Consider the following 24358-nt stretch of genomic DNA (forward strand, 5'->3'; position numbering starts at 1 on the left):
CCAGGTTCCCTAAGGAGATATTTTAAAGATTAGGTTTAGGGATCCCTGGGTGGCGCAGCGGTTTGGCGCCTGCCTTTGGCCCAGGGCGCGATCCTGGAGACCCGGGATCGAATCCCACGTTGGGCTCCCGGTGCATGGAGCCTGCTTCTCCCTCTGCCTGTGCCTCTGCCTCTCTCTCTCTCTCTGTGTGACTATCATAAATAAATAAAAAATAAATAAAAAAAAAATAATAAACTATTACAATTAAAAATTAAAAAAAAAATAAAGATTAGGTTTAAATATTATTAAAGGCTTTTAAGAAACACTAATTGAAGGATTCAAAATTTTGTGTAAATGGATCAACTGGAAAAAATAGATAATGTGAATGCGGAGTCAAGACTTGGGCACCACGTCCAGCTTTACTCTTGACTCAGGCTACGTATGTCCTGTGTCCCAGCTTCCATTGGGAAATGATGGAGCAGTGAATGAGCTCTTAGAGAGAAGGGCTTAAAGAGCCACTGATAACAGCATGTTATTGCTTTAAAACTTTTATCTGTAACCATTACAACTGAGGGATCCTATGATCAAGTCTCTGTAAGTGGCTCAATTCCTGGTCCCAATTTCCCTACCAAAGTGGCATCCTCCAATCCCAGTCCGGGCTCCGAAAAGCTTCATTTCCCAGCTATATAGAGACAGCCCCACCTCCCACACATATATCCTCCAAGATAACAAACGAACAAACAAAATCCTATTTCCCAAAGTTTTATTTTGGTTTGAGGTTAAACTTCCCTAGGCTCTGCATCTCAAGTGTGCCAGTGGCAAACTACCTCATTCAAGGCACATGGCCGTTGAGTATCCAGGAGAACGCAGGAGAGCCACATGTTCCCTGGGCATGCTTACGGAGCAGTTTTGGGCCAAGAGGAAAAAAAGGAGCGCTTGCGGAAGGGAAAGATGCTCCATGCACTCAGGATGCTGAGAGCTCGATGATCCTCTTCCATACCAACATGTAGGCCAAAATAGAATGTCTTTCATCCTCCATCACACTCTTAAAAACACCATCGGCAAAAACACAGAGAAGGTATCACAAATTAACTGACCTTAAATCAATGCCAAAGAAACAAGAAGTCGATGCATAAAGAAATACAATTCACAAAAGAAAATGTGCAACGTTTTGTAAGCTGTATACATTTCAACAAAAAAAGTTGGGGGCACAGATTTAGATATTTCGAGTTTTGAAAATATTTATTACAAGAAGATTCCCTTTCCCATATTAAAAGGAAAGCATATTACTGGAAATACTCAGAGGATGGAAACTAGGTTAAACCAATTCCCAAGTCCTCATCAAATAAAGTTATCAATAAAGGAAAAGATAGTTTGGAACTTAAAATTAGGGAGGCCTATACACAATTTAGATGGGGAAAGAGAAAAACAGAACAAAGTGAAAATGATCGTTTACACCTTACAGTCTTTAATTAAGCACATAAAACTGTACTATTTAATATATTTCTCCATGAACTTTTTGTGAAATTCAGATCGCAGTGTGTCATTTACAAATCTTTTGTCTTTCTTCTGATCATCTACACCTTTTGCACAGTTCTTGAAAACAACATCATCATCCCACCTAAAGAGGAAAAAGAAAACAGAATGTCTTCTATGTCTGTATCAGGAGACAAGAACAAGTGAACTGCAAAGCTTGGTCATTACCCAGAAAGATGCTGAACATGTACATCACCTAATACAGCAATTACACCCAAAAGAATAAAGTAATTCTTACTAGGTTGTAACCCTGCTTTATTACAGCAGGAAGGGTAATTCCTATCTAACACAAACATTCTCATTACTTCCCTTGTATAGGAACTTTGAGTTAAAAAGCAGGAATACATTGGCTTAATTACATAAATATTTAATGTTTTCAGGTCTAAAACAAAGAGGCAGCACCCTGATTAGCATAGATACTTCTAAATAATAACTGACCAATTTAGTATAGTTTAGATTACACAGTTTTATGGATTTTATGCTCTTTCATCAGTTACCACTAGTAATCATCCACTGTAGTATTTGCATTTATGGCAACAAAAAGGAGAAGAAACAACTGGGGTATAGCCAGGAAGGCTCCCAGACTTGCCCCAATCTACAATTCAGTCCTAGGGGAAAGAATGTGCTGGGCAACCGCTCATAGGAGGGACAGAGCATAAGGAAGTGTGCAAATGGATTCCTCCAGTAGCTTTCTCCCTTACGTGGATCTTTGTATCTTTACTACGTTAGTCACAAGTACAACTCTACACGGAGTCCTCTGCGTCCTGCTAGTCTCTGAATATGATCCTGGGGGCTCTTCACACATACATCTACAATGTAAGCTCTGTAGGGCCAAGAGCTCAATGTACTATTCCATCCCTGGTGCTTAGGACAGTATCTGCCACAGAGCTGGTTATCATAAATATCTACTGAAAGTAAGTACATTTTCTGTAATTCTGCTTCTTCCATTATTCTTGTATCTGCTGGAGAAGAATTATCAGTAAAAAGGGGGTTTTTAGAGGCTTTACATAATAGTTTGGCATAAAACGCACAATTTGCAATATACATCCAACTGGGTTGTGTAAAGTACCTTCTTTTAACTTTGAAGTTGGCCTGAGGCTGGGATGGACCAGTGAGATTAAGGAGAGGGTTTCCACTCAAAATGTTTTCCATACGTATTCTTTCTTCCTCAGCTTTCTGTTCTTGTTCCTGTCAATGACAGAGGAGGACTCATTTACTTACATTAGTTCTGGGGTCAATCTTCTTTCATAACTCAAATTTTAAAAGACTGTTAGGATTTTATTATGGAGAAGGAATAAGCATCAAGGTAGGTTGTTTATTGTTTTGTTTTTTAAGATATAAGAAATACCAGAAAAGTTTCACTTACCAAAATAATTTGGCCTTATAATAAATAGTTCATGCTTGTTTACATTCATTAGTCTGACTCTGAAATTCTATGAATGCCTATTTAAATGTTTTCTTTCTTGAAGTACACAAAATTAATTGCTTATTTTAAGAGCCCATCAATAATACATTCTAGTCATTTAAGGATATGTTAAACATCAAAGAAACACATTTAGCAAAGCTATTTGATTTTTAAAGATGGGCTATATAGAACTATGATTAAAAATAATTTTATTTTGAATTATTAACAGTGTAAATTTGCACTTCCAGGACTAGTTATAAGTTATTATTAGCCCATAAGTAGCTAAAACTATCATGCAAAATATTATATTCAGTTAACATGCATTTCTACTAATCTACCCCATGTTTATCCATTTTGTTCTTATGATTTGTTACTAACTTTCCATTTTCATACCTCTCATCCTTCATCAGTTATGAGCTTGTCTTTCTTTACTTTTAATTTAGCATTAATTTCTTTAAACTCAAATCAGCCTCAGGTTCATTCTTAGAATTAGAAATATAAAATGCCTACAATTCTTAGCCATAACAACTGCTAGATCTACCTGTTCATGCTCTCTTAAACCAAAAATAAATCCCACTTTATTGTATTTTAGGAAGGGGAAAACTGATGACTTAATAGATCAAGGAAAAAGAGACCTTCACTTTATGTTTTTTAAAGATTTTATTTGAGAGAGAGAGCGCGCATGTGCGCAAAGCAGCAGGGAGAGCGAGAAGCAGGCTTCCCACTGAGCCAGGAGCCTGACATGGGGCTTGATCCCAGGACCCTAGCCTCATGACCGGAGTTGAAGGTAGATGCTTACCTGACTGAGACACCCATGCACCTCCCCCCGCCCAGGGACTTCCAATTTAAAACGAACCTAACAGGGGCATCTGCGTAGCTAAGTTGGTTAAGCATCTGACTCTTGATTTCAGCTCAGGTCATGATCTCAGGGCAGTGAAATCTAGCCCTGCATCAGGCCCCACCCTCAGAGGGAAATCTGCTTGGGATTCTCTCCATCCCCTGCTCACATACAGACTCTCTCAAATAAGTAAATCTCAAAGAAAAAAAAAACAGAGCCTAAGAAAGTTTAAAATTTTCCATACAGGTTAATGATGTTTCATTTTAATATCCAAATGTGAACAACAGATTTCATTTTTAAGAGGCCAAATGACTGGAAAGTGAGAAGATGCAATGATCAGGGAAATAAACAGGTAAATTCCTTTAGGTCACTACTCAGACCTTAAGCAAACAAAATCAGGCACATGTGTTCCATCACAGATTAAGAACAGATAGCTTTCTAAAAACAATGTATTTTTTTGCAAATTATATTGATATTGAAAGTGAAAAGACATTTCTCTGAGATTCTAAAAAAAATAAGAGCTCAGGGATCCCTGGGTGGCGCAGCGGTTTGGCGCCGGCCTTTGGCCCAGGGCGGGATCCTGGAGACCCCGGATCGAATCCCACATCAGGTTCCCGGTGCATGGAGCCTGCCTTCTCCCTCTGCCTGTGTCTCTGCCTCTCTCTCTCTCTGTGACTATCATAAAAAAAAAAAAAAAAAAAAAAAAAAAAAAAAAAAAAAAAAAAAAAAAGAGCTCAAACATACAACGTATCCATCTTATAAAATGTATGTGATATAATAAAGTTCTGGCCATTTTATATTTGGAATATTACTTCCTTTAGAGTCCTGGCTAGCTGCCACGTAAACCATTGGAAAAAAAAGGTGCCAACTCTTTCCATATTCAAGTCCCAGAAACATTATGGTTCACAAACACAGGCTATAATCAGCTTGCAGATGAAATCCAAACCACCCCATTGTTGTTAACAAAATTTTACTGGAACACAGTAAACTCATTCATTTCTGCATTGTCTATAGCTGCTTCCACACTTCAGTGAGCAGAACTAAAGAGCCACACTAGAGACTGCATGGCCTGCAAGCTAGGAATATCCTGAAATATTTACCATCTGGCCCTTTACAGAAAGCTTCCTAGCCCCTGACACAGGCTAACTGGTTTGAAAATGTTATTTTGGGACACTTCAAAAATCAGCCGCTAGAAAACCAGCCAGGGAAATAGGAACAAAAGTAGAACTGTCCTTCAACCCCTAGGAACACCAATATATTTTTGTACAAAGAGAGTAGAGGAATCTTACAAAATTCCAAGACCTTCTGTCTAAAATATTTATCCTTTTTAAGGGTCAACCAAATGCACCTATATTTCTTGTCTATGGAATACAACTGCCCTCTAGTGGTGGGCAAGTAATATCTACTATCAGGAAAGTTCTTATAATTCTTTGATTTTTAAAAATTAAATGACAATTATAAGCTATTATGGGAATTACGCTATCCAATGCCAAACTTTGATGGAAATCATATTTAAAATATTCTTCTTGGGCAGCCTGGGTGGCTCAGCGGTTTGGCGCCACGTCAGCCCAGGGTGTGATCCTGGAGACCCAGGATGGAGTCCTGCATCGGGCTCCCTGCGTGGAGCCTGCTTCTCCCTCTGCCTGTGTTTCTGCCTCTCTCTCTCTCTGTTTCTCTCATGAATGGATAAATAAATTCTTTGAAAAATAGATAAATAAAATATTCTTCCAATTTGAATTCCAGCAATCTTCTACTCTGGATTCCTCACATGAACCCAATGTCAGTCTTTCCCCACTCTTTAAACAGAGTAATTCTTGGTTCAAATGAAAATTTACACAGAAGCTCATAAAAAAAAGCTGAGCTGTTCTGTTTGAATTTCTGTTTGAATTGTCCAATTTCAATTTCACTCCAATTGAAAGTGGAGACAGACATCTCCATCTAAGTATCTCATAATGTGTCAAATTCCACACATTCCAAACAGAGCTCATCATCTCTTTTCTCTCCACCTAAATATGTGCATCCTTCTGCCATCCCCTGTATTAGTTAATGTCAACAACATCTACCCAGGAACCGAGGGTCATCTTTGCTGCCATAGCTAACCAGTCACTTTATCTGGTCAATTTTACCTCCTTGACAACTCTCTCAGCATCTATTTACTTCTCTCAATTCCAATTCTATTATGCAAAATTATCTTAATTGCATGTGAGGATTATTGGAACAGCTTCCTCAATTTTCCCAATCCTCTATACTTCTGCCAGGGTTATCCTTCTAAAATGCATATCCAAGTAGATGACTATTAAATTTATTATTTATATTTTTCTGTTACTGAAATATTTCATAATAAAAAAGTAAAATGCATATAGAATCTTGTCTCCTGCTAAAATCAACTAGCTCTTCATGGCCTTCAAGACAGAGTCCAGGGGCACCTCAGTGGCTCAGGGGCTGTCTACCTTCCACTCAGGTCATGATCTTGGGGTCCTGGGATCAAGTCCTGTATCAGGCTTCCTGCAGGGAGCCTGCTTCTCCCTCTACCTGTCTCTGCCTCTCTCATGAATAAATAAAAATCTTAAAAAGAAAAAGAAAAAGAAAAAAAGAATAAGACAAAGTCCAAACTCCTTTAGCATTGGCTAATGAACCTCTACTTTTCTGACCTGCTCTTGCTCACCTGTTTCATCTCTTATTGTTACTACTATGGCAAATTCATCTCAAGTTTAAAGGTATACTGTGGATTCTATGTAATCCTTGTAACTCTTTATGAGACAGACATTTTTTTCTTCCATTATATACATGGAGAGACTATGGAGACCCAGAGAAGTTAGGTAAATTGCCCTAGGTTATATAAAATCTATTGACAGACTGCATCAACAAATGCCTGGAAAGAAGGCTGGAAGCAGGAGACAAAGAGATAAAGATGGCTTCATTCTATCCATGGGTTCTTTGTAGACCATGATTGTATCGTATTCATCTTTAATTCTTCTGCCACTTAGTGGACAATGACTAAATGTCTGTTGAAAAAATGAACAAGTGAATGAAAAAAAAATTGATGAGTATCATGAGGCATGCCTGAACTATTTGGAGAGAATTTCTAACGTAACAAGGAAAGTTAGGATGTTGCAAAAATAATCGGGTTTCTAGATCTATAGGTGCTTTAATATTTACACATGGCAAGGATGACTTCTAACATAAGATGGTATTACTTAAAGAATATTCCTAGTTTAGTATAGATGAGAAGATGAAAATTTTAATATTTTGCTTTTACCTTCCTGGCCTGCTCTTCAGCTCTTTCTTTTTTAATTTTTTCTAGTTCTGCAAGAAGAGCTGCAGTGTCATCATCATCACTCTCCTCTTCAAAATCTTCATCCTCGTCTTCCTCCTAAAAAAGAATGACAGTCTATGAGAAACTGTACATTATTCATTATTTTTCCCATAAAAATTACTTATCAAATCTTTGGGGCAGGATTAATTTTCCTATTGAGAAAGATAAGTGCACCTAAATATGATTAAAATCAACAATCAACCAAAACATAAAATGAAACCCCACAAACAAGCTTACATAACACTTACTAAAATGTCCCTGATATGCTTGAGAGATTGTAACAGCAAAAAGTATAACAAAGTATCCTTCAAATTTACATGGTCAAAAGGGAATATACATATGAAAATATCTGTAAAATCAGACAAGGAATACTTTACACTGATACACACAATACATATGTACACAGTGTCACCCCAAGAGTCAAATAGTTTTACTAGCTTAAAACAACTTTTAAGCTAGAAGGATAATCAAAAGTACAAAAAATTGTGCTACACTCTCAGAATAATTTCAAACAAATGATTATTAAATCCCATTTAAAATTAGGTTCTCTTTATTTAATTACCGAGTTCATTATTTAACTCAATCTGTCAACTATGGAATTAATTGCTGATATGTGTATTTAATTAGATGTGACCATGCTCCACATCACTTGCCATCAGGGAAATACGAATCAAAACCACAATGAGATACCACCTCACACCAGTGAGAATGGGGAAAATTAACAAGGCAGGAAACCACAAATGTTGGAGAGGATGTAGAGAAAGGGGAACCCTCTTGCACTGTTGGTGGGAATGTGAACTGGTGCAGCCACTCTGGAAAACTGTGTGGAGGTTCCTCAAAGAGTTAAAAATAGATCTGCCCTACGACCCAGCAATTGCACTGCTGGGGATTTACCCCAAAGATACAGATGCAGTGAAACGCCGGGACACCTGCACCCCGATGTTTATAGCAGCAATGTCCACAACAGCCAAACTGTGGAAGGAGCCTCGGTGTCCACTGAAAGATGAATGGATAAAGAAGATGTGGTCTATGTATACAATGGAATATTCCTCAGCCATTAGAAACGACAAATACCCACCATTTGCTTTGATGTGGATGGAACTGGAGGGTATTATGCTGAGTGAAATAAGTCAATCGGAGGACAAACATTATATGGTCTCATTCATTTGGGGAATATAAAAAATAGTGAAAGAGAATAAAGGGGAGGGGAGAGGAAATGGGTGGGAAACATCAGAAAGGGAGACAGAACATGAGGGACTCCTAACTCTGGGAAACGAACAAGGGGTGGTGGAAAGGGAGGTGGGCGGGGGGTGGGGGTGACTGGGTGACGGGCACTGAGGGGGGCACTAAATGGGATGAGCACTGGGTGTTATTCTGTATGTTGGCAAATTGAACACCAATAAAAAATAAATAAAAAAAAATTAGATGTGACCCATGAAAGGCCACTCATGTTTTTCGACTGTACAAAACTGCAAGTTGATTATAGACTTAGGGCCACTGAATTTTAATTGAATGTTAACTGAAACACTAATCCTAAAAACGCTTTCACCTAGATCACGTCCCTTTCTAAAAAAAGCCAAAGCCATTAAGTTGAATAGCACATCTAGAGGGGACACCTTTGGTACCTACTGTGGAAAGGCCTCTGAGTTCAATTCTTGGGGTTCTAATACTGATAGAGACCCTAGAATGAAGAATGCCCTATGTAGGTATAGAACATGGTCAAACTCCAGGGTTTAGTATGGAGAATTATTTTTGGGGGAAGCTTATCCTTTTAATAGACTACTTTCTTTTTTGGTTTTCCAAAAATCAAACTTGCTCTGAAAGTTTAATTACTATTGTGAGTAATACTACTTTTTTTGTTTAAAAATCAACCATAAGGCTTTACATTGAAGTCAGGACTACATTTGAGTAACAGTAAGTAAAAACAAATATAGGCCACTTCTTAAAGCCAAAAAGTAAAACAAGCATTTCAGAAAACATAATAAATGAATTACTATGTGGAAATCAATGGAGGAAATAAAACATACATCTGTTAGAGGATCATCTGCATCAAGGTTGGCAGCAGGAATCTGGTCTAACCGAGGCTTCTTTGACACCGACGAGGAGGTTGTATGTTCTGGGGAAAACAAACATCATTTAGCTTACTAAAATAAACACTCTGTTTCTTTTAACACTTTACGGATCTGTGGGCATAAAGAGCTTAGATTATAAGTATCAAGATAGCATGGACAGGGACCATAGTGCCTGGCATGTGCTCTTGGTCACATGCCATTTGTTGAATGAATTAATGAAAGTATTGATTATAATATGGGAACTGTAGTCTCTCTCAGGGAATTTAGGGAATAGTTTACATATGTTGAAAATACAAAAAAGACATTATAACTTATGCCCCTAGATGCCTTCCAAAAGCCAGTGACAAAAACAGGAGACCCTCACATAGAGAAAACACGAAGCCTTAAAAAGTCTGGTTGCTGTAAACAGTCAAAACCTTTAGGAGTGCCTACGTGGCTCAGTCTGTAGAGCATCTGACTATTGATTTTGGCTCAGATCATGATCTTGGGGTCCTGGGATTGAGGCCCACCTGCTTGAGGTTATCTCTCCCTCTGCCCTTCCCACCTGCTCATGCACATGTGCTCTCTCTCAAATAAATCTTAAGACAAAAACCTTTATGTAAACTGAAACAAGAACTGTCAGATATCCCCAGATCATCCTGTTCCTTCTGCTATGGAAGCACAAAGACATGGAACTGGAGTCAACTCTAATCTAATCACTTAAGAAATTGTTACCAATCTTAAAGCAAACAATACTTTATATTGTTTACGCCAACATTTTAAAGCAAGCAAACAAAAAATATTAATCAGTTCCAATTAGCCATGAAAGAAAAACCATTGTCAACATAATTTCATGATGACAAATGTCTGGGGGCAGTGTTGGTACCTCTTGTTGGACGGTCTCTGTTTTTTTCTCTTGCAGCAGCTCTCTCTCTCTCTTCCAGCTCCCTCCTGAAGTCACGGTTGCGAACCTCTTCAGGAGCATCCTGAGTAGTTTGTCTAAAGCAGAAACAAATTGGTGAAAATATTACTAAAAAGATACATGGCTGTAGCAGGGGAAGACAGTTCGCAAAAAGCCACTTTGTCCTCAAGTTCAAGGAACTAAATGAGATCATTACCCTAATCTGAGGTTACTAACAGGCATTCTTGTAATGTTTCCAATGTTTAAGAAAGCCCAAACTGAGTCACATATTTTCCCATAAGGCTGGGGAGTAATTAAAATGTCTTTACTTTTTGTTAGTACATCAACTCAGGGTTCATTAGTCTGACACTTTTCACCTCACTTTGAGTAGTGCTGATAGTGTATGGGCCCTGAGGTCACTGCCATCTACATATGGAAATTCCCAATTAATAGGGATTTCTGCATAAGTAGTACATGGTAGTGTTTTAATAATCAGAGCACAGTTTTAATGTTAAACACTCTATTGCATTCTATCCCTATGAAAATAGATTTAGTGATATACCCCAAACACGCTAGAATCTCACGAGCATGCCATTCAACAGATTTAGTCTTGTCTTCTGAACAAGAAAATAAAAAGTCTTCATTACCTATATTTTATCTTTGTATGAGAAGGTAGGTCTCTACTTGAATACTGCTTTGAGAGTTGGCTCAAATCACCTTCTCCTTTTCCTCTCCCACCTCTTGCAGGTTCAAAAGTTGGCCTAGCTGCTGTCGTCATCTTTTATGCTTTAAAGAAAAACTGTATCAAGTTATTTCCAATATGATATATTCTCATTTCATAAGATATTAATAATATTCATCCTTGTGAAATAATTTCCAGAATTCATTCTCCAAAATTAATAATCTCAAACAAAAGTTCTCAAGAAAACACATACTGAAGGTCAGGATATATAAGGAATACCCTGAGAGGTATTAGAGTCTTAGGCAACTCTTATTTAGGGCAAAAAATTCTCTCATGAAGATGTGAGTTGGTGTTCCTGTTCTCCTTCTGTATCTGTGGCCCTGGGCAAGTCATCCAGCTCCAAGTTCTGAGGAATGGGCAATGTCCTCCACAGGGTTATTATTAGAATTGAAATGTCAAAAAAGAAAAAAGAAAAAAGAAAAAAGAATTGAAATGTCAAAGCTTTGCAAAATTTAGTACTGCCAACACGTAGTTTTAAGAATTCTCAGCTTATGGGCAGCCCAGGTGGCTCAGCGGTTTAGCGCCTGCCTTTGGCCCAGGGCGTGATCCTGGACACCGGGATCGAGTCCCGCGTCGGGCTCCCTGCATGGAGCCTGCTTCTCCCTCTGCCTGTGTCTCTGCCTCTCCCTCTCTCTCTCTATCATGAATAAATAAATAAGATCTTTAAAAAAAAAAATTCTCAGCTTAACCCTGGTCCACCAGATGCCCTAAGGTTTGCACTTAACCTCATACAACAGAAAATAGGCTACTAACTACCAAACCAGGTTGCTTTAAGATCACCGACAAGGTTACGGAGTGTCCCGGAGTAAAGTATGCTAGACTTTAAGGACAGTTACACGGGCAGGATTCTCCAACAACCTTCTGTCGGTCCAAAGCAGACTTTTGTAGGTGACGATGCTCACGAAAGGAAAGTCATCACCAAGGATTCCGATAAACAAAACTCAGGGACCCCTTCCGTTACTTTTGGTTTGGGGCTGCCAAGAGGGGAGCCTAGCAGACGTGGCTACTCAAGTCCCGTTAAGCGTCCGAAAAGCCAGGTGCGGGGACCCGGGGGCGGGCACTGGGTGTACGTCCCTCGATTTTTTAAATCTACGCCGAGAGAACCCGGGTTTCCTGCCGCTGGGGGCGCCGCCGCCTCCCGCACACTCCCGCCTCCCGGGGGCTCGCCTTCGGGCTGTTACCAGAGGCTCGCTGGCTCTTCACCCGAGGCCCGGCTCGCAGGGGGCTCGGGGGAGAGAGGGGTGTGGACCCCGCTACCGCCGCCCGCCTACGGCCTTCGCGCTCCGCGGCCGGCCGGGGACTCGCTGGGCGCTACCGCCGCCGCCCGCCGCGGCCCCTGCGCCCACGCCCGGCTCGCTACCACCGACTCCGGCCGCAGCCGGCCTTCCCCGCCCCACCCGCACGGGAGAGACAACCTGCTACCCTCCGGCGGCACACGTCGACCAAGGTCTAACGCGACAGCCTCCGCAGGTCACACAGACACCATGACGACTCCCAACTCCCAGCAGCCTCCGCGCCCAGGACCGGGCCCGAGCCGCACGACCCGGAAGCAAACCCCGGGCTCTTCAGCCGCACTTCCGAGGCCGAGGCGGAGACCAATCGGCAGCTGGCGGGGTGGAGGTCGGCGTGACGACGGCGGGGGGCGGGGCCGAAACGGCCCAGGGGGCGGGCGTTTGAAATCCGTGCTTTCGAGTAGACCCGAAACATCATTTTATACCTTCAAGAGCCAATTACTTAATGTCTCTCCCGTCCTTCCCTTCCCCGACCCCCTCCCAGCCTCCTTCGTTCCGCCGCTGCGTGGACGGAAAGCCCCGGGTAGCGGACCGCGAGTCCCCGGCTAGCGGGAGGGAGCGTAGAGAAGGATTACACCCAAGTGTTTAAAGCCAACGGCTCCGGCTTCCTCTCTCCTGAGCTAGACCCAGCCAGCCCAGAGTGGGCTGCGGAAAAGCTAGTGTTTTCATTTAATTGGATATGAAGAAAGAACAAATATGTACGGGGGCAACCACGATCTTTATAAAGGTACCATTCCTGCAAAAATACTAGTCTTCAAAGCAAAGGTTGTATTCGTATTGTTGGTTAACATTTCCATTTTTTTTTTTTTTTAAAGCCTGAGTTCTAGTGGGAGGGGAGATGTCACTCTTAGAGATTCATTTATTAGCCCGATGATGAGCGTTTGGAACGCTGGGCCCAACTGCCAGGAGCGCGAGATGCACTTCCTGGAAGATGGCTACTCAGGCGTTGGGGGAACTTTCAGTGAGACAAGGAACGCCGGTCGTCCGTTCTCCCTTTTCCAAAAAGCACTGGGAGCAGGGAGTTCGTTTGTTTAGTCCATCTTGGTATCTCATCACATGGTCTTTGGCCACAGTAGATGCTCAATAAATATTAAACAGATGAAAATTCAGCATCTCCAACTTGGTGTCAAATATAAACAGCTCATAAAATCGAGCATTAAAAAGCTTTATTTCCAGAACTCTTCCTTTCAAACGTGTAAATTCTTTTAAAAAGTGGAAGAAGCCCCTTCCTTTCTGAAGGTCAAGATAAAAAAATCTTTCTTAGGGATGGTGTTTCTCCCCTAGTTTTGTACATCTCAGTAAAGGACACTGCCAGGTACCACTTATTAAACCAAAACCTCAAGGCTCCTGATTAAATCCCTTTTACTTTACTCCTCACATATAGTTTATTTCCAAGACTTGTCCATTTTACTTTTAAAGTATGATACCCAAAATTTCGTTCCCCTGCCACTACCCTAGTTCAAGCCACTGGGATTTTTCACCTGCATTATAATTGCTCCCTAATGGGCCTTCCTGCTTCCACTCTGGCCCTACATACGGTTAATTTTGCAGATAGCAGTGAGAGTGATCTTTGAAAGTTATGGATCAGGTAGTGTTACTCTTCTGCCTAAAAACCCCACTGCACTTAGAATAAAGGTCAAATTCTTTAATGTGACCTGAGAACCCAAGGGGTCTGGTTCCCGGCTATCTGCCTGACTTCACTTTTAATCAGACGTTCTTTTACATATTGAACTCCAGCCACAGCCAACGGCATTTCTGTTTCACAAAGGATAAGGTTTCCTTTGCACTGGGTTTTCTCTTGCCTGTGCCTCAAGATAACGGTGTTAACCTCCTTCAAGCCTCAGCTCAAATGTCACTGCATCAGTGAGGCTTTCCCTGACATCTTCATTTTCTTCCCCACACCCCCAACATTCAAATACCATCGTGTCGCCCTCCTTTATTTATTTTTTTTGTAGTCCCGAATACTACCAAAGTTATTCTATTTATTGTTTCTCTCCTTGTTTCTTGTCTGAGAAGGAGCACAGCAAAGTCATTAAGGGAAAGAGATCTGTAGCCTTTCTTGGTGCTAAATTCCAGGTGTGCCTTTTCTTAGTTATTTAACCTTTGCTCTAAAAGGAGTTATTTTCCCTTTTTTATGTTGTCAGTGTCCACTACATAAAATGGGGATAATTCTAGTCTTTACCTCTTATTGTTCTGATAAGGATTAAATGAATGAATACTTGTAAAGTACTTAAAACAATCTCAGCAAACAGTACTTGCTAAATTAATGTTAGCTGTTATTATTATTATTATTAATATTATTTTTATTATTATTGTCTATCTTCCTGTATTAGAATATAAGTTCCAGGAAAGCAGGAACCTTGTCTCTCTTGTTCACTGGTGTATCCTCTGCATATAGAACAGTGCCTGGCACATAATAGGTGCTGAGTAAGTATTTGTTGAATGAATGAATGATTGATGTCCTATGGAGTGGAGGAATGAAGTAACAAAGTGGGAAACACAATTATAGAACATACCCCTGGTTTTTATGTTCCATCTGCCCTTATCAGCCCTGAGTCAGTCACCCTGATTCATTTATCTCTTAGCCCATCACCTAATCTTTGGATCACTGTGATTAAGTAATCATCCCTGTAATTTTATTGACACCAACATACAACACAATCAGCCTACAAAATTATAAGCTTTGACTTAAATGGTCTGAAACTATTTATTAAAAAATGGAACTAAAAAGTTTTTCCTTAGGTGATTTTAAGGTACTAATATAAGAAACGAAAAGCTTTTGACTTAAATGATTTGAAGGTATTAGTAAAAGAAACTAAAAGTTTACTAAAAACTTAAAATTCACCTCATCAGCTATCTTTACTGGCAAAAATCTTATATAATCTCCCAGGAATTCTCATTTGATATCCATTAACACAGAAATCCAGCTACGCTCTAAATTCTGCCTACCAAAGCTCTTAGACTCTTCTGATTGTTTATTTTCTCACTCTGCAATGATAGGATTTCCCACATTTCCCCTCTTTCTTCAAATCTACACACCTCTTCCAACCTCTTTTCTCTTCTCATACTCTTTCCCAGGAGTGAGTGATATGACTTTTCTCAGAAAATTAAAGTTCTTAAATAAGGATTTCTCATGTGCCTTCCACCAGTTCTAGCAAGCTGCCTATGACTATACCCATACCCTCAGCTTTCAATGGTTTAGTAGAGCTGAGGTAATCTCAGCTCTCTCCTTTGTGGTCTGAGTCTCAATCCCTTCAGCCTTCATAGTAACTGGCATCCTGCTATATTTCCTCTCTCTCATAATCTATGAATCTGTCCCTTTTAGATCATTCTTACCAGGTTTTGGATATGATCTAATATATCATAACTTTTAAAATGCTCCTTCATTTTCATATGACAAAGGTAGGATTTTAATTCAATGTGAAAAGGATGTTTTATAAAATAACTATGATTTCAAAACTGACTATTCTTGTGGCACCATGCAATGCAGGAGTTCTAGCTTCAAAGCTTGCCACAGGCACTGCATCCTGTTGAATATCCAAAAGGAAAAAAGAAACCATAAAAATCTAAGAAAACTTCAGAGGCTATTTGTATAACCTAGGAACTTTATCCTTTGAGCAAGACACAACACCTAAGACCTGTAAAAGAAGCAATTGTAAAAATTTATCTATATAAAATTTTAATTTTGTTGCAGAATATGCTGAAAACAAACTCAAAAGATAAATGCTAGATGAACAGGTAAATTTTGTAATACCTAGGATATATAAAATGTTTCTACTACTACTACTACTACTACTACTACTACTACTACTACTACACATAACAAAATACAAACAACCCGGTAAAAAAAAGAGCAAAGAACATAAACGGGCCATCCAGAAAAAGCACTTCCAAAGAAACAGTAAATATAAAAGACACAAAACCTCCCTATTAGGAAAATGAAAGTAAACCAATGATGAATTATATTGTAGTATTAGACTGGCATTAATTTTTAAAAATTAGCAATACAATTGGATAGGATTGGAGAAAAGGAGATCTAGTTAGACAATAGGCATTGGTTCCCTGTCTGTCTCATGGAAAACTAAAGGTGCTCCCAATGACCTACAAGGCTCTTCCCTACCTAATCCATTTCCTGTCTTGCTTCTGCTTCTCTAGGCTACATGCCTTCCTGGTGTTATCTGATCATAGCTCCTGCCATAGCTATTTCCTTGTTCAGAACACTCTTACTTGTCTTATGCAGGTCTGTGTTTAAATGAGGTCACCCAACGATGACAGCCCTATTTAAAGTTGTACCATCTTCCACGTGGGTCCTGCAACATTGTGTACTCCTTATCTCGCTTATCCTGTTATCCTTTTCTTTTTTACATAGCATTTATCATCTTCCATAAGCCTATATAATTTAGTTACGTTTAGTATTTCTTTTTTCTACCTAACCCAAAGAGCAGCATCTTTGTTTATCCCAGTAATGTAGTCCAAGCACTGAAAACAGTGCCTGGTGCCAAGAGGTGCCCACCCATTTTTTTCCAAATGAGTGAATGAGTGAATGAATGGCCGAATGAATGAGTGAGTGAATGAATTTAACAGGAAAAAAGTCACATTTTGATGGAAAAAGTCATTGCTTTAATCTCTTTTATATTTTAAAGGAGAAAAAAAAATAACTTTCATTCTACTAGTCTGAAATCCAGGTTTGACATGAAGATACGCCAAGACCCAGAAACATGATTTCTTTTCAGGAAAGAATCACTAAATGAAAAGTCATGTGACTATCAGGCTCTACATGTATCATCAAAATTCTAATTCAATCAGCCTCACCCCCAATCCAATCACAATTCTAATTTAACCCAACCTGCCTCATTTTTCAATTGAATCATTTCCCCCAATTCTTGTAAACCTCCTTTACAAAGCTACCAACCCACAAAATGTGAAAATTTTGCTTGAAAATGTTTCTTTGAGGCTTTTAACAAGAAAATTGAGAGAAAACTCCCAATGATCACAAGTCAGAAATCACATTTAAAAATAAACATAAATAAAAAAAATAAACATAAATAATGACATCCATTTAAAATTTTTAACCTGAAAATGACAAATTTTCTAAGGGAAAAAAAAAAAAACTGGTCCTTTGCTTTGATAAGAATAGTACCCTGCCTTATACCAACAAAATCCTGATTTTAAATGATGATGCTCTGAGGCCCAGAAAGAGGATTTTTCTGGAGACAGCTTCAAAATGAAATTTGCTGATGGTCCAGGCTAGATTACTGGATAATAGTATAATTTAACCACCTCTTACATAATCTGAGTACATGGCTACCTCATTAGCTGGCCAGCCCATAATTACTAAGACAGTTAAAAACAAACATCTTAAAAAACAGTTAAAACTAAACAACTAAAATGGGGAAAATAAAGAGATAGGCATACCAGGCAATTCTAAGCAATGTCAACAAAAAAACTGTGTAGCAACACGAATTATCAAAAGTTTTCTTTAAATAGAGTAACATTAACAAGGACATGAATAGGACCATCTTACTGATTCATAAAGAAAATCTAGGAAAATACTACAATCCTAAAAATGTATGCAACTAAATACATAGTTTGGTGGAAAAATATAAAGCAAAAATAAAGAATTAAAAGGTAAAACTGACATCCACAATCAATGGGCATTTTTTTTTAACATTTTCTCTCAGATTGCTCAGGCAGACAAATTAACAGCAGTGATGCATTGTGTGCATAGATACATATGCTTATTGCACTTATATATGCATATGTATTTGTATATTGCATTTATATGTATATAAAATCCTTTTAAGAGAATACACATCATTTTTTTTAAACATTGAAGATTTACAAAATTTAATCAAATATAAAGCTCCCAAATAAGTTTCAATAAATGCTATTTATTTATTTCTAAATGATATTTAGTCTTGCCAATTTTTAAACTTTATTTAGATGTCCAAAATGTTTATATAAATGAATCATATGTGTTGATTTTGTTTGTTTTTCCCTTTCTACTTAATGTGTATATTGTGTAGCTGTAGTATATTATGTAGAATTTCATTGTGTAAACATATACAATATATGTTTATTCTAATAATTATGTTTTCTGGTATGGGTATTACAAATGATGCCAGGATAAACATTCTTATAAATGTGCAGCGATGGAGGTGTGTATGTTTCATTTATATATATCCTTATCAGCAGGATGAGAGCTTTTGTTCCATAGTCTCACCACATTTGATATTGTCCAGCTTTTCAATTTTAGGTCACCTGGTGGCTGATAGTAATATCTTACTGAGGTCTGAATTTGCATTTTCTTGATTGCTAATCACCTCACATATGTTTTATGTCCATTTGGATTTCTTCTTTTGTGAGGTATCAAGTCTTTTTTCCTATTGATTCTTATGAGTTCTTAATACTTTAGGCACCATTTCTGTCACTTACTTGTGCTACATGTGGATTTTCCATTTCTTGGCTCCTCCTCTTGGTATATTTTGATATACAAAAAGTTTTAGTATTTTGGGTAGTTCGGTTGATGAATCTTTTCCTTTTTTGCTTAGTATATGGTATTTATTAAGAGGATCTTCCTTCTTTGAAGTTATATATATAGATATTCTTGGATATTATTTTCTGAAAGTTTTGTAGTTCTATGTTTCACAGTTCTACCAGTAATTCCTTTTTATGCATAGTGTGTAGAGGGGTCTTGAAGTCTGGTAAAGCAAGTCTTCTATTGTTCCTCTTTTATGAGTACTTTATTATTCTTGGCCCTTCATGCCTCAATATAAAATGTAAAATTCTCTACAAAAATACTTTTAAGATTTTGATTAGAATAACATCAAATCTATTGTTTACCATAAGAATTGGCAATTCTACAATATTGAATCTTTAAACCTACTAACAGGTTATAACTTTCCTTTTTTTTTTTTTGTCTACTTTAATTGCTTCTAAGTAAATTTATATTATTGTCTTTATAGAAGACTTGCAAGATTTTGTTGGTGTAAGCGTTAGGGTGCCACTTAATTTTTAATACTATTGTAAATGGTCTCTTAAATTTTTATTGTTTAATTGTTGCTGGTATATATAAATTGTTTTTTATATATTGCTATTTTAAATTAGAGACCCATTTTATTAGTTAAAATAGCTTATTTGTATATCTTTTAGGTTTTTCACATATACAGTGATACCTGTGAATAATGACAGCTTTTTCTCTTCCTTTCCAATTTATCCCCTCCTCTCTTTTTTTCCTTGCGGCTTTATGTTGGATAGGACATCCAGCACAATGTTGATTAAAGAAATCACAGGCATCTTGTCTTTTTCTTGATCAGAAAGGGAAAGCTTTTAACTTTTCACTATTCAGTATTATGTGGCCTGAAGCTTTGGGGTAGATGCACTTTATTTGATAAAATTTCCATAAAATTTGTAGTTTACTAAACGGATGGTAAATTTTATCAAACACTTTTCTACATCTAGTGAGGTTCTTTTAGTCTATTAGTGTGTTATGTATTAATTAATTTAACTACCAGTCTTTCATTCTTGAAATAAACCCATCTTGATCATGATGAGTCTATTGCTGGAATCAGTTTACTCAGATTCTATTTAGGACTTTCGCATCTGTGTTCATAAGTGAGATTAGCCCATTATGTTCCTTTCTCATAGTGTCCTCATCGGAGACTTGTATCTTAACATTTATATCGTAAAATGTGTTGGAAAATATTCTTTTTCTGCTGTCTGGGGAAATTTGTCTAAGGTTGGCATTATTCTTTGAATGTTTGGTAAAATTTGCAGGTTAGGTCATCTGGGCTTAGAATTTTCTTTGTGAAGAGAGTTTTGGTTACTGTTTCACTTTTCTTGATGGTTATAGATATATGCTGTTCTATTTCTTCTGTCCATTTTGCTATTATGTTTTTCTAAGAATGTGTTTCATCTGAATTTTAAAATATATTGGCTTAAAGTGGTTTATACTATCATGTCTTCTTTAATGTTTATAGCAGTTATTGTAATGATCTTTTTGTCTTTCCTGACGTTGGTTATTTGTGCCTTCTATTTTTGGTCTTTACTATTTTCAACAGAGGTTTTTCAATGTTATTTGACTTCAAAAAATGAACTTCTGGTTTTGTTTGTCCTCCCTAATTTATATTGGTTTAATATTTCATCAATTTCTGTTTGTATTTTTATTATTATTCTCTTTTTTCTACTTTCTTTGCTTTTTTTCTAACTTTCTGAGATGGAATTTTTCAAACTTCTTTTATTTACTTTCTTAGATATTTACTTAAGTCTATGGATCTTCCTTTTAATACCCTTTACCAGCATCCCACAAGATTTGAAATATAGAATACCCACTCTAATTAAAAGTATTTCCTAATTTCCATTTCTGTTTCTTTCTGATTAAAGGTTTGTATAGAAATTTATTTTCAGTTTTATAAAATTGAGGGTTTTCTAGGTGTTTTTTTAAAATATTAATTTCTAACTTTATTGTTTCTAATTATGTCCTACCTGCTTTTAACCCTATGACATTTGTGAAGATTTGGTTTATGGCCACAGTTTTATGGTCAATTTTGTAAAGTTTGCATAGTACTTGAAAAAAATTACATTCTGTGGTTTGGGAGTACAAACGTCATTGAACATATGCCCATTAAGTCAATTTTTAGGTTACATTGTTCAAATATTCTAATACTTGGTCAATTTAGTAGAGTCCTGGTTTATGTCTATCTATCTTGGGTCCCTGTCACTCAAAAATGTGTCATATTAGGTGATAAATGATATGATGTAACTTAAAGTTTAGAATCACTCTTAATAAAATCTGAAATGAGTGTAGAATTTCTACTAAATCAGTCAACATTTGATATTTTACTAGAGATGATATCTAATTACATAAGACATCCATTCTTGCCCAGCTCAAAAAAAAAAAAAAAAAAAAGAAAAGAAAAGAAAAGAAAAAAGAAAGAAGGAAAGAAAAGAAAGAAAAAAAACTATGACTATTGGAAAAGATGAAATATAATTTTTGCTTTTTTTTTCAGAAAATATGATCATCTATTTGGAAAACTCTAGAATCAATGGTCAGGCTACTATAATAGGATAAAGAGGTACAACATTTGAAAAGATATTTAGAGCAATACATAATGAAAATTAATAGAAAAAATGTCATCACAATACACTCAAAAAATTAAGAAGATCCTAAGAATATATCTAAGGCAATAGATGCATTATCTTTATTGATAAAATTCTGAAAATTTTTGAAATGCATACAAGATCTGAATAAATGGAGGAATAGCAATTAGGAAATGGGAATGCCCAATATGGGAACTATGTCTATCTCAAATTTTTTCTACCTCATATAATTTCAATTCAAATCAACGGGACTTTTGTGGAAGTTGAAAAATGTGTCCTAAAGTTAATACTGAAGTTTAACTCTACCAATCTACCCAAATTAATTCTGGACAAGATGAATAAGCACATAGGAACTTGCCTTATCAATTATCAATACTAAGTATGAAGCTATTGTAATTATTATTATTATTATTTTGAAGCTATTGTAATTAAAACGGTATAGACTCGGCACAGAAATGGGCAAATCAGTGGACTTGAATTGAGAATTTACTTTTTAAAAATTTTTTTATTTATTTATGATAGTCACACAGAGAGAGAGAGAGAGAGAGAGGGAGGGAGGGAGGGAGGGAGGGAGGGAGGCAGAGACATAGGCAGAGGGAGAAGCAGGCTCCATGCACCCGGAGCCTGACGTGGGATTCTTTCCCAGGTCTCCAGGATCGCGCCCTGGGCCAAAGGCAGGCGCTAAACCGCTGCGCCACCCAGGGATCCCTGAATTGAGAATTTAGAAAGAAATCCATACTTATGTTGGAACTTGGTATATGAGAGTGGAGGATTCCAACTCAGTGGGAAAATGGTGGTAGACAATTAGATTTCTGCAACAAACAAACCTGAAACAACAATATAGATCCCTACCTCCCAACAACAGTGAGATGATGTTCTAAATGGATGAAACAGATAAAGACAAAACACAAAGGAAACAAAAGAAAATTAAATCTTTGTGACTTTGAGAACAGTGGGTTACTAAAACAGGAGATAAGGAAACAAATCATAATAGAAAAGATTAGTGAGTTTGATTACATTTAATCTTTTAAAACAACTAAAATATGTGATAAGCAAATTTAGATGGAGGTGGTGGGATGAGGTAAGATACTTATTACAATAGACACAATTAGTATCACAAACATTTAAAGAACTCCTACAAATCAGTAGAAAAAGAAAACTAACTGAAAAAATGAGCAAAGGATGTAACTGCTAACTCCTAAAACTGAAACCCACAGAAGGTCAGTAATCAATGAAAAATCATGTCACCTCATCAGGAAACAAGCCACACAATAATATAAAAGGAAATAAATTATTTTGCCAATCAGATAATTAAAAATTGGACATCACCAAGTGCATTTGAGTGTGTGGAGAAAGAAACTCCTACTCTGCTAGTGCATATGTTAATTAGGAGCTTGACCTTGCTAATAAAATACAAAATGTAGTTTCTGTATCTCCTAAAAAATATCTACCCTAGGTAAATTCTCACATATAATTACAAAAACACATGTACAAGGTTTTTAGTGCAGTGTTGTTTGTAATAAAAAACACTGGAAGTAATCTAAATACTAATAGAGAAATGGATTAAATATATTCTTATGACAAACTATGTATTTTTGTATATATGAATTGAGACATAAAAATTGAAAAAAGCATATTTGTTACTAAATCATTTTATATAAGATAAAATAGATACATAAAACAATACTCCATATTATTAGTGGATCCACAATACATACACACATAAAAATGAAAAGACATCTACCAATCAAAAATTCACCAAATTCATAATAGTTGTTTATGGGGCTTTGGAGGAAAAGGAGATTAGGATTTGGGGTTTACATCATCTGAAACATTTATTTCTTCTATTTAAAAGAATTCAAAGTAGGAATGAGACCCTTTATGATGTCTATTCTTACTACTTCTTTTCAACATTACACCAAAGATTCTAATCAGGGCAGCTAGGCAAGAAAAAGAAAGAGGCATCTAAATTGGAAAGAAAGAAATAAAACTATCTTTATTGACATATGGTGTGATTTAATATGGAGAAAATCTTAACGAATCACTAAAGGACTACTAGAACTAGTAAGTTCAGCAAGATTTCAGGATACAAGACCAGATTTCTGTACATTAGCAGTGAGCAATCTGAATTGAAAATGAAATTAAGAAAATAATTCAATTTGCAATAGCATCAAAAAGAATAAAATGCTTAGGAATAAATTTAACAAAAGAAATGCTAGACCTCCACACTGGAAACTACACAACATTGTTAAAGAAGAACTAAATAAATGAAAAGTCATTCCATATTCATGGTCAGAAGACCTAATTTTGTTAAGATGGCAATACTCCCCAAATTGATCTATGGTTTCTGTGCAATCCTATTGTAATTGCTCCTGGCTTTTTTTCCCTCCAGAAGTTAAAAGTTCATCCTAAAGTTGATATTTAAACACAAAGGACCTGGAATCACCAAAACTACCTTGAAAAAGAAGAAAAAATTTGGAGGACTACCTGACCTTGAAACTTAATACAAAGTTATAAGAAGACATTGGTTTGCTTACATATACTCATATCAATATATATGTATGTGTGTATGTGTGTGTATATATATATATGTATATATATATACATATATATATATTTAATAAGAATTGAGAGCCTGAAATAAACCCAGTTTATTTTGATAAAGTTTTCAAGACAATTCAACAGTGGAAGAATAGTTTTTTCAATAAATGTTCCTGGAACAATGGATATCCACATACTTTTAAAGAATGAGTTTGGATCCCATATACAAAAATTAAGTCAAAATTGATCTAGACCTAAATGTAAGCAAAAACTATAAAAGTCTTGGAAGAAGGGATCCCTGGGTGGCGCAGCGGTTTAGCGCCTGCCTTTGGCCCAGGGTGCGATCCAGGAGACCCCGGATCGAATCCCACGTCGGGCTCCTGGTGCATGGAGCCTGCTTCTCCCTCTGCCTGTGTCTCTGCCTCTCTCTGTGACTATCATAAATAAATAAAAATAAAAAAAAAAGTCTTAGAAGAAAACAGGACTATATCTGCATGACCTTGGGTTAGGCAATGATTTCTTAACAACAGCAAAAGCACAAGCAATAGAGAATTGATGAGTTGCACTTAATCAAAATTCAAAACTTGTCCACTTCAAAAGATAAAATCAAGAAAGTGAAATGATAATCCACAGACTGGGAGAAAATATTTGCAAATGA

General features: G+C 37.0%; 1 protein-coding gene and 1 long non-coding RNA gene across 3 annotated transcripts; one reads left to right on the plus strand and one right to left on the minus strand.

Annotated features, from left to right (window-relative positions):
* Positions 1-725: 725 nt before the first annotated feature.
* CWC15 (CWC15 spliceosome associated protein homolog) lies at positions 726-12322 on the minus strand. Of its 2 annotated transcripts, none has more exons than XM_041730507.1 (7): positions 12184-12322; positions 10674-10812; positions 10012-10124; positions 9102-9190; positions 7018-7131; positions 2585-2703; positions 726-1600 (listed from the first exon to the last, which is right to left on the minus strand). In XM_041730507.1, exons 2-7 carry the CDS (start codon positions 10802-10804, stop codon positions 1471-1473), a joined length of 696 nt encoding a protein of 231 aa, XP_041586441.1. In that variant the 5' UTR covers positions 10805-10812; positions 12184-12322; the 3' UTR covers positions 726-1470. The 2 variants fall into 2 exon arrangements, with proteins under 2 accessions (XP_041586441.1, XP_041586440.1); XM_041730506.1 differs by having other exon boundaries at positions 10674-10825; positions 12184-12292.
* A 157-nt stretch (positions 12323-12479) lies between these two features.
* LOC121476575 lies at positions 12480-23634 on the plus strand. The gene is made up of 3 exons (XR_005983963.1): positions 12480-12787; positions 14394-14487; positions 23552-23634. It is a non-coding gene; the product is annotated as an uncharacterized LOC121476575 (long non-coding RNA).
* Positions 23635-24358: the final 724 nt, after the last annotated feature.

This window comes from Vulpes lagopus, chromosome 15, assembly GCF_018345385.1.
Source record: "Vulpes lagopus strain Blue_001 chromosome 15, ASM1834538v1, whole genome shotgun sequence".
Taxonomy (NCBI): domain Eukaryota; kingdom Metazoa; phylum Chordata; class Mammalia; order Carnivora; family Canidae; genus Vulpes; species Vulpes lagopus.